At 53.6% G+C, this 11,056-nt stretch overlaps 1 protein-coding gene across 1 annotated transcript in view; it reads right to left on the bottom strand.

Annotated features, from left to right (window-relative positions):
• The window catches only part of GRIN2D (glutamate ionotropic receptor NMDA type subunit 2D), a 30,726-nt gene that overhangs the window by 10,094 nt on the left and 9,576 nt on the right, over nucleotides 1-11,056 (bottom strand). The window contains exons 6-9 of the mRNA XM_040634253.1: nucleotides 10,418-10,571; nucleotides 7,982-8,107; nucleotides 7,557-7,786; nucleotides 5,696-5,856 (exon numbers count right to left, since the gene is read on the bottom strand). Coding sequence (XP_040490187.1) covers nucleotides 5,696-5,856; nucleotides 7,557-7,786; nucleotides 7,982-8,107; nucleotides 10,418-10,571 — 671 coding nt within the window. The remainder of the gene's footprint in view (nucleotides 1-5,695; nucleotides 5,857-7,556; nucleotides 7,787-7,981; nucleotides 8,108-10,417; nucleotides 10,572-11,056) is intronic.

Genomic DNA, 11,056 nt, shown 5'->3' with positions numbered 1-11,056 from the left:
GTAGGGGTGGGTGGGCAGAGCCTGGGGAAGCTGCCCTGCTTTGCAGAACAGAGGGAGAGGATCTGGAATTCCCAGGGGCCTTCTTGGAGGGAGGGGCTGAGGACAAACCGGAAGAAGAGGGAAGGGGGAGAGATGAGTCAGCTGGTTGCCTGGGGAGGGTACTCTGGGGGTGAGCAAGCAAGTGAAAAAGTCCCAGGGGGCTGGGGGTGGGGGCCAGGGCTGTTCCTAATGTTCATTAGGAAAATTTGCATATACATGATGTAGACCCGGCTGCCCAATAGGGTAGCTACACACCACGTGGCTATGCCGAGCACTTGAATGCGGTGAGTCTGAAGAGATGTGCTGAGTGTACAATGCACACCCGACTTCGTACTGGGGGGGGGGGGTATGTAAAAGGTCTCAACCATTTTTATACTGATTACATGTTGCAATAATATTCTGGATACACTGGGTTAAGTAAAATGCACTGTTAAAATTAATTTCACCCGCTTCTTTTCACGTCTTTTAACGTGGCCACTAAAAAACTTGGGAATCGCGCTGCAGCGTGCGCTGCGTTCCGGCGGACAGCGGCTCCCCAGGCTCACTCCCAGTCCCAGCACTGGGCACTCAGGTCTGAGCCCAGCGGAGAGGCTTTTATGGGGATTAAGGGAGGGGTGGGCTTCGATTCTGGTTAATAGCTGTGGGGCTGGGAAGACACACTGGGGGCCAGTGAGATGCTCCAGAAAGCGAATTAGATGCGGCAAAGAGGAGCCTGAAGCCAGAGTGAGCCTGAGAAGCACAGGGATTTGCAGACTTCTTGGGAGGGGAGTTTGGAGGCAATGTTATAGCGAGCCTCAGGGGCAGGGAGACCCTGTATGACATCTGGGGGTGGGGCAAGCAAAGAAGATCAGGAAGGGGAAGAAGTCCAAGTAAGAGAAGAAGAGGAGGAGGAAGATGATACGAAGGAGGAAACGAAGGGAAAAGAAGGAAGGGAAGAAAAAGGAACAACAAAAGAGCTAAAAAGAGGGGCGCCTGGGTAGCGCAGTCGTTAAGCGTCTGCCTTGGGCTCAGGGCGTGATCCTGGCATTCTGGGATCGAGCCCCGCATCAGGCTCCTCCGCTAGGAGCCTGCTTCTTCCTCTCCCACTCCCCCTGCTTGTGTTCCCTCTCTCGCTGGCTGTGTCTATCTCTGTCAAATAAATAAATAAAATCTTAAAAAAAAAAAAAAGAGCTAAAAAGAGGCTCTGGCTGGCTCAGTCGGAAGAGCCGACGACTCTTGATCTGGGGGTTGTGAGTTCCAGCCCCAAGCTGGATGTAAAGATTAAAAATAAATAAATAAACTTTTTTAAAAAAGGAAGTAAAAAGACAGAGTTCTGGATTGACGCTGTCCACAATGGCAGCCACTAGTCAGGTGTGGCTCTTGGGCCCTTGGAGCGGGCGAGTCCAAACTGAGATGTGCTGTGAGTATAACATACTACAAACACAAACAAAAAAACCCCCAAAACCAAAACCAAAACCCCAACTCATTAATTTTTCTATTACATATCGAAATCATATATTGCAGATATTGGGGTAAACACAATATGTCAATAAGATTAATATCACCTGTTTCTTTGAGTGTGGCCAATAGAAAATTTTAAATTACATATATGGCTCCCCAGCTTGCTCTAGGAAAAAAAAAAAAAAAGGCTGGAGGAAACTCCTGGAATCATGAACAACGGATAAGGAGGGTAGGGGTTGAGAGCTTCTCTTTTTACCTTATTATTTTTAACAACAAGGAAGTGTTATGCAAGTAAAACCGCTACAGACAGGTTAAAAGACATTTGCGGGAAGGGAAACTTTGCTCCAGAGGTTTGGGAATGTGAAGGTGAAGGGCGCCAGGCACAGAGAAAGGGGGTGTCCTCCAGAAGGGGTAGCCCTGGGGAGGGGGCAAAGGGGTCCAGGCTGGCAGCTGAAGAAGGCCAGTGGAAGAGGGGTGTTCTGGAAAGGAGCACAAGACTTTGTTTGCCCATCAGTCCCAACAGGTTCATCTTTGAGAACCTGCGTGGTGTAGGGGCGTGGCAGCCCAGAATCCATGTGACCAGGCCCCGCCCCGCCCGCCGCTGATTGGCCCCAGCATGGACACCTCACTCCTGGGGGACCAACTGGATTCTCTCTAGTGGCGATGTGAAATTGAACCCAGGCGTGCCCGAGATCGAGCTCACACTGGACCCCGGAGCTGAAAGGCTGCAAGGAAGCTGGGGGCCATAGGACATCCCTGGCTATAGCTGAAGCCAAGATAATGTGCACAGAGACAGAGATGACAGCCAGTGGCCCCTGAGAGGAAGAGACAGCGAAGCAAGAAAGGAACGTTGGCTCCTGATGTTTCATTTCCCAGAGCCGCTTTGTAACCCGGTGGGATTGTTGACGCCCTATTGTGCAGGCAAAAATTTAAGTCTCAGAAGCTCAATTCGCTGGCCCAGGGCCCTCAGCAAGAAGTAGCTCCCATCCCAACCCCGGACCATCCAGTTTAAAAATCTGTTGTTAAACACCCCCAGGATTCTGCTGGGAACGCCCGGGCCACGGGGGACACCAGCACCCCCACATTCTATGGGAAGATCTGGACAAGTGGTCTTTAGAGAAAAGAATAGATGGATGGATGGATGGATGGATGGACAATTTAAAAACTGGTTTTTCCTGTTCTGTGCTGTGTCCTAGCACCCCTGCCCAGGATTCTCCAAACTCAGTACCCACCTTGGACCTCTGGCAAGGGAGTGCTGCTCTGGACCCTGTGTTCTTGAGGACTCTCCCCACTCTCCCCCCCATTCCCAGAGGAGTCCCTGGGGCCACGAAGTTGTGCCCACCCAGATTCCAAGCCTGGGTTGGAGATCATGCTCTGGGAACCTGGGGTAGGTAGAATAATGGTTCCCCAAAGATATCCACACCCTAATACCTGGAACCCATGAATATTGTTATCTTACACTGGAAAAGAGACTTTGCAGATGTGAATAAATGAAGGATCTCGAGACGGGGAGATTAGCCTGGATTCTATGGGTGGACCCAATGTCATCACAAGGTCCTTTCAAGAGCAAGGGGGGAGGGTCAGTCAGAGAAGAAGCTTTGACAATACCAGCAGAGTTTCAAGGATCCAGGGCCATGAGCCAAGGAATGCGGGCAGCCTTGAGAAGCTGCGAGAAGCAAGGAGACAGATTCAGGTGGGAGGTCAAGGAATCAGGTGCTCTCATGGAAGGCAGAATTCTGAACTTGAACTCGTTTAGCCTTTCTGTTTGTTAAGGTCTATTCACCGAGGCAGGAGGACCCAATGTAGTGAATGGTCGGCTAGCATGATCAATAACGTTTCAATAGTTCGACATAAGGTATGCGAGCCTCCTTGAGTGCTCTTCTGCAAGCGTTCGCGATCGGGCTGCTCCAAGTCTCGGTTGAAAAAGAAAAGCCTGTGACTCAAAATGCCTCGAGTTCATGGTGCTTTAAGGGGGAGGGTAGAATAGAAAGGGGCAGTTCTCTGCAGGAGGTGAAGTGGGCCAGAGAGAAAAAAAGAGGTGACTAACGAGAAGGGGCCGACGTCCTCAGTGTCTGAAATGAGAGGTCTGCAGGGAAAGAAGGCACAGAGAGGACACAGGGAGAGACGGAGACGAGAGACCCTGTGACCCCCAGAAGTCAAGAGAGAGGAAGTAGGGCCCTGGGGAAGGGAAAGAGGCAAGAGAGAGGCTGCCTGGTGGAAGTAGAGCCCCGGAGAAGGAAAAGAGGCAAGAGAGAGGCTGCCTGGAAGCTGCCATTGTCTACAACAGAGCCTGGAAGGCTAACACACTCAATTTCCCAGCTTCCTCTGCAACTGGGAGTGACCATCCAACAGGCCCTGAAATGCCACAAGTTCCTCAGAAAGGCATACTTTCCCCAATAAAAAGGCAAGGCCTTGCCAGGAGGAAATCCTCCACTGTTTCACTCTTCCTCCTCCTTCTTGCCTGGAACCAAGATATGCCCCACGGCGGGGCAGCAGCCATCTTGTGACCATGAGGCAATCACAATGAGCAAGAAGGTCTATGCGCCAAGGTTAGCAGAACGAATACATGGAAAGAGCTTTGATCATTGATGGTATCTTTGAGCTATCATGCCGGCCTTGGACTTGTTACTGAAAGAGAAAAAGAAACTTCTAAGTACTCCTTAGGATCCAGGCAACTTACCTCTTTTATTGACTATTGGTATCCAGTGCAGGAACTGTGCCTGGCACAGAGTTGGTGCTCTTTAAAACATTTCAAGAGGAATGAAGGACATTCATGTTCCCACAAAGCCTAGGTTTCTTTTCTGCTACTGGTTCTGAGAGCCTCCCGGGCATCGCGATGCTTACCCAACCATCTTCCTTCCTTACAGGTCGATTGGGTTTCTTTTCTTGCAGCTCAATAATTCCAATCAAGACAGAGGGGTAAAAAGGAGTGGCTACTTGGGGAAGGCGATCCAGAGGACATGAGAGCCTCCACACCGGTCCCACTGATACCTGTCCATCCATTCTCCACTTGGCAGCCAGAGGGGGCATTTGCAAACAGAAATCAGATCACACCCCTCCCCTACTTAAAATCTCCCCTCCTTGTGGCTTCTTACTGCCCTTTGAAGAAAACCCAGCCCTGACCTCAGCCTCAGGGCGCACACCCATGTCCTATTCTCATCTCCCCTCTAACGTCAGCTCTGTGCCCTTCGGCCACATTGGCCTTCTTGCCGTTCCTCCAATCATCCAGGACCACTCCTGCCTCAGGCCGTTTGCACACCCTCTTTCCTCTGCCTGCCAGGCTCTGCCTCCACAAGCCCATGTGGCTAGCTGGCCCTCACCTCCCTCAGGGCTCTGCTCCAGTCACCTCCGAAAGGCCCACCCTGAACACCTTGGTGAATATAGCCCAGCTCAGTCAGGCCCTGGCTCACCGCCACTTTCTGGATCACGGTGATTCTTCCATTTGCACGTTTCTTATTCACGTCCCACCTCTGGACCCTAAGCTCCCTTGAAAGCAGGGACTCTGGTCTGTTTGTTCACTGCCTGGCATAGACTAGGCGCCAAGAAAATAAATGCGTGTTGAGTGATGAAATCAAGGAGGGACAGGGAGAGAGTTCCTGTGCTCAGCTTTGTCCCCCGGTCTGTACTTTGGAGCCGGAACTTCACTTTACCCCCACGATTTGGGAAACTGACGTTAAAAAAAAAAAAAAAAAACAAAAACACACCCCAAACCAAAAAACAAACAACCTCATCCAAGTATCCATTCCAGTGAGTTCAGATCTAATGATCTAATGAAAATAATAGTAGAGCTACAAACACCCACAGCAAGCCAGCACCGCTACACCGAATAATATATATACGAACCAATAATAACAGTTACACTAATTCTTACAACAACCTTATGAGGTGGGTCCTTTTGCTATCTGCATTTTACAGAGGGTGAAACGAAGGCTCAGAGTGGTGGAGTAACTTGCCCAAGGTCACACAGCCATGAAGAGCCAGAGCCAGGATTTGAACCCTGGCAGTCCGGCTCCGGAATCTATAACTCCTGGCTCTCTGAAGACACATCACGAGGACCCTGGGTCTGGAAGGGGGGGGGGTGTTTCCCTCCCACCTGCAATGACCTATGTCTGCCTTCCAAGCCGACCTCCGAGGCTGAGGAGTGGCCCCTGGCTCTCTCCTCCGAGCGTCCGCAGGGCCCCCAGCGGCCCCCCCCCCAGCCCGAGTCTGCGCTGACCCTGCCTTGAGCTGAGTGAGCGCTTCCTCTACGCGGGGCTGGTTGTAGCGCACCATATAGCTGTGCATGTCGGGGTAGTTGCTGCGGATGTTCTTCTCCGTGGACCCGTTGGGCACCGTCCCAAACTTCAGGGGCGGGTACTGCTCCTGGGGCCGCTGGAACTGGGGCAGAATGGGAAGTTATTAGGGCGCCCCCCTGGGGCCGTCTGGGTCAAGAATAGCCTTGACCCAGATGCTCTGTTCTGGGGGACACCTGCCACCTGGCAGGCGCCCCAGCCCAGAAGCGTTTCTCCGACGTGCTCACCGCGACCCTTTTCTACTCCCCCCTCCCCAGCAGATCCACGTGCAGACAGCCACACCTGTGCGTGCAGACAAGTACACCAGACATACGGACATGCGGTTGGGAGCAACACTGAAATATTTAACACCCGGCAATCAGAAAAGTCACTGGCTATAGCGTTCCAGAAGGGTTGCAGTGGCCGCTGAGGGACCAGGCGTTAACCCTTAACTTGCTGGATCATGGGAGGTCCCAGGTGGGGGCTGGAGGCAATTGCTATTTACCAATCCATTCAGAAATAGTTCACTCTTATTTATTTATTTTTTTTTAAGAGAGAGAGAGAGAGAACTCGTGCACATGCAAGACTGGGGGGTGGGTGTGTGTAGGGGGCAGAGGGAAAGAGAGAATCCTAAACAGCCTCCAGGCTCAGCGTGAGCCCAACGCGGGGCTCGATCTCACAACTCTGAGAACATGACCTGAGCCAAAAACCAAGAGTCAGACGCCCAGGCGCCCCAAAAGTTGACTCTTTTAACAACAGACAGAGCTATACCGGCGTGTGCTGGCTCAATGTCAAGTGTGTATATGATTGAAACAAAGATGCAGACATATTTTCTATTCTATTCCATTAAAAAAAATGCTCATTGGGGCGCCTGGGTGGCACAGCGGTTAAGCGTCTGCCTTCGGCTCAGGGCGTGATCCTGGCGTTCTGGGATCGAGCCCCACATCAGGCTCCTCTGCTATGAGCCTGCTTCTTCCTCTCCCACTCCCCCTGCTTGTGTTCCCTCTCTCGCTGGCTGTCTCTATCTCTGTCGAATAAATGAATAAAATCTTAAAAAAAAAAATGCTTGTTGCAGTCCACTGAACTGATTTCTCAACCTTCTAATAGGTCATGATACCCAGTTAACCACTTTAGTCTCGAAGTGTGCTGTGCAAACCACCCGTCCCCAAACAGTGATCTGTGATGAGGTAAGTACAGAAATCGAGAGAATGAGCACTTAGAGCAATTTTTTAAAAAAGATTTTAAAAATTTGTTTATTTTTAAAGTAAACTTTACACCCAATGTGGGACTCGAACTTATGACCCCGAGATCAAGAGTCACATGTTCTACCGACTGAGCCAGCCAGGCGCCGCACATTTGGAGCAATTTGACAGAATAATTTTGTCTGTCGAAACTACATAAAAATCTGGGTTTGAATTGTGCATGTCTTGGTTTTCAATTTTATGTTTCTTTTCTCGTAATTCATTTCTATTGTATTTTACAAAAGCATTGATCGCCACTGGACAAAATTCAGAGATGAGCCCTTCATCACACTTGAGAGAAGCACTCGTCTAAAATATCCCATTTGGCACTACTGCCCCCCAGGACATTTGGGGTCACTCTCTTTTCCCGGAATATTTAAACAGTTCATTGTGAAACAGAACCTTTCTCTTCCAGAACATTCTATTCTACCATTTTGGAACTCTACCACAGTTCTTTCCCTGGGAAAAGACCCCTGGGAATCCTTTTCTGACCTCCCATGTGCCAATTTCTGGCCTGACCTCCAACCCCAGCCAGCTCCCCACCTCCCCGAACACACACACACACCTTTCGATCGCTGAGTCCAGACACGGTGTCCACGTACTCCTCCTGGATCATGAAGGCGGCCAGGTTGGCTGTGTAGCTGGCGAGGAAGATGACGGCGAAGAAGGCCCACACCAGCACCATGATTTTGCTGGTGGTCCCCCGGGGGTTCTCCACGGGCACGGAGTTATTGAACACCAGGGCCCAGAGCAGCCAGATGGATTTCCCAATGGTGAAGGTTGAGCCGCCAGGCCCTGCAGGGGGCCAGGAGGGGGACATGGACCCCAAATCCCTTCTACTCCATGAGGGAGCAGAAAGAACTACGATTCCCAGCAGCCCCCAAGGCCTCTGGTGTCTCCAGAGGCCACTGCTCTACCCCAGGGTCTGTTGGGAAATGTAGTTCTATCTGTGGTCCGGGTGCTCTGAGGTGATGGAGGAAGGGGACTCACGCTTGCCCGTGGCCAAGCTGCGGTTGTAGCCGACGGGACTGAGGTACTCGAAGATGAAAACGGTGACGGCGACCACAGTGAGGCACATGACGAACATCATCACCCACACGGCAGGGCTGTAGGGCTCTGGGGGCAAGGGGGTGCGGGGTCACGGCTTGGCCAAGCAAAGGACTGGGGGGGTCACAGGCATGTGAACATGGTGCATCGCGGACTGGACCTTGTCCTACTCTGTCCCCGTCCCAGGCTCCACATCTCAGGAACAGACCCCTGGGAGACAGTCTCTCTCAAAGACAGCCAACTCAACCATTTCTGTGGGTTCAGTCACCAGATATATCCTAAATGTTTCCTGAGCCCCAGACCCGAGTCTCCACCTGGCCACTCACCATGTTCCACACTGAGGCCAGCACCGACGCCCAGGCTCCCCATCCTGAGAGCCCCACCTTCCATCTAATCACAGTTCAACCCCCCCATTTGCCAGCCTCACCCCCTCCTTCCTTCCCTCTCCCTCACCAGCCACAGCCTGTCCCCCCACCCCTGCCCCCCACCTCGGCCTTTCTCCCATTCTCTCAGCCAATGGGCTCAGGCCTCATCCTCTCCCCTGGACCATCACCACCCCCGCGCTTCTGCACCCAGAGGTGACCTGGCCTCTCCCCTGCTCACAGCCTCCTGTGGCTCCCCAGCGCCTCCATGACAAAGTCACTGCCCTCCGCCTTGCTTCCGCCCTCCTCCCTGGCCTGATCACTCTCTCAACAACCCACTGCTTTAACCAGCCAGAACTCACAGTTCCAGAATGAGCCTCACCCTCTCTGCCTTGTCTCCACCACTCCCCTACCAGGGGCACCACCCTAACCCATCTACCAGACACACTCGCACCCACGTGTCTCCTCCTCACACTGCCGCCGGGAGTTCACCGACAATACACCCAAGTCACCACTTCCTTGAGATTCGTACCAGGTGATCTGCCCTCCCCGGGCCAAGCGCAAGCGGCCAGGACTGCCCCTGTCACAGCAGGGTCACCAGCCCGGACTGTCACTGCGGCATCTGGGGACACTCCTGTTGCCTCTGCTGGGCAACGTGGTGGGGCATAAGTATGACCTTGTCACTTCCCTGCTGAAGGCAGGGGCCCCATGTGGTGCATCTCAGGGTGCCCTGCAGAGACCTGGGTGCCAAGAGACAGCCACAGAGAAGCGCTCGGTGAAATACACAGAAACCAAATGCAAAGGAAGAGATGCACCTTGTCCCAGCCTTCCCGCTCCCAGGAGCTTTGCCCGGACTTCAGAGAGCAAGAGGGAACTGACATGAACGACTGCCCTTGGCCTGATATGCACTGTTCCTTCTCTTGTCTCCAAGTTCAGTGAGATCCCTACCCAATCCACCTCATGGCCACCAACCCATCGGGGGCCAGCTTCCTAACCACACCCCAAGTCTGGTTACTCGCCTCGTCCTCACTGCCGTCTTCCTATCCCACCCCCACCTCCTCTCGGCACGGACCTCTGCCTTCTCACGGGCCTCCTGCCTCCACTGCCTCCAGTGGGGTATTTTAAAAGCCTGGATCTGATCCTATATCCCCCCCCCCCACCAGCTACAGTTAAAACCTTGGCCATTGCCATAGAGTAAAACCCAGCTTTCCTACCAGACCCACCAAGGCCCTGCACCTTCCCCCCACCCCCCGATTTCCTCTCAGCCCTTGTCTCCCACCCCCTCACGATCACTCACTGCCCCCTCCAGCCATACAGACTTCGGCCATTTCCCAAATACCCCACACACATTCCTGCCTTGGGGTCTTTGCCCTTGCTGTTTCCTCTGCCTAGAACGGTTCTCCGGCCCAATCTCCAAAGGGGCCTTCCTGCCCTCTCCTGGCAGCACCAACCCCATTCCTCTCCACCTCCCACCCCGGCTTAATTTCTCATACTATTGATCACCACCTCAAGTGATCTTGTCCACATATCGCCTTAAGAGATTATTTTCTGTCTTCCCCATGAAGCCAAGAGCTCTTAGAGGAGAGGGGCTTGTGTGCACAGCGCAGAGCGTGGCACATGACAGGCGCTCAGTAAACACTGAGCAGTGAGTGGAGCCCTTACCATGGGCCCCTATCATGCTAATCTCTTTTCCTCAACTCATATACAGGGGAAGACTTGGGGTTTCTGGGGCCTGAAGCTTATACCATGTGGAGGGTTGTCTTTAAGAAAAAAAGACAAAATGATGAATACGAGGACACAAGGTACAGGGCCTTGAAGAGAATGTGCAAGAGAAGGTTCCTGAAGCTTCAGTTTCCTTGGCCTCATGGTAAAATGGCTTCTCCCATTTTACAGACCGGGAAACCTAAGGTCAGGAGTGATGCCACCTCACCAGTCACACCGCGGGGACAGGCAATACCAGGATGGGAACTGGGCACACAGCTGGCCCAGTGTTGCCGTCCCAGGGGCCCGGGCTCACCGAGGAAGGCCGAGGGGGACACGGTGCCGTTGCTGCGCGCCACCATGACGCTGATGCCCGTCTCCACGAAGGGCACAGAAAAGTCCACGATCTCGGACCGCTCCTCGTTGATGGTGAGGGAGCCGATGGCCATGTCCGCGCGCTGGTAGAACACCTAGGGGGAGGGCGAGGAGGGGGTGAAGGAACCTGGCTGGCTCAAGCAGACGGTGGCCAAAGTCCCGAGACCAATGACAGGGTGAGAGGGAAGGCTAGGAGGGTGACGGGGTGGCAGAGGGGCACTCAAGACTGGGGCAGGAAAAGAGGAGGTGAGAGTCGGGGAGCCAGGCGGGAAGAGGTATCCCCAGGTCCCGTCAAGCTCCCAGAACAAGCTCTCTGGATGTGTGGGCTCCATCCTCTCGGTCCCGCCCCCTTCGTGTAAGAGGGCCACTCTCGTGGCCCCGCCCCCGCCCCAGGTCCCTCCTTGAGCCCCCCACCCCCAGCAAAGGCGGGTCTGGGGGTGGCCCCACCCCTCCAAAGCCCGGGCTTCACTCCTCTTGGCCACGCCCCTCCACCCAGAGAGCTCCAGCGGCGTGGCCCTGCCCCAGCCCCCTCCATCCCCCCCATCTGGTGGCGGCGCGCCCCACCTCGCCGATCATGCCG

Source organism: Ursus maritimus, unplaced genomic scaffold (assembly GCF_017311325.1).
Source record: "Ursus maritimus isolate PB19 unplaced genomic scaffold, ASM1731132v1 scaffold_19, whole genome shotgun sequence".
Lineage (NCBI taxonomy): Eukaryota > Metazoa > Chordata > Mammalia > Carnivora > Ursidae > Ursus > Ursus maritimus.
This window is presented reverse-complemented; position numbering and strand designations above follow the sequence as displayed.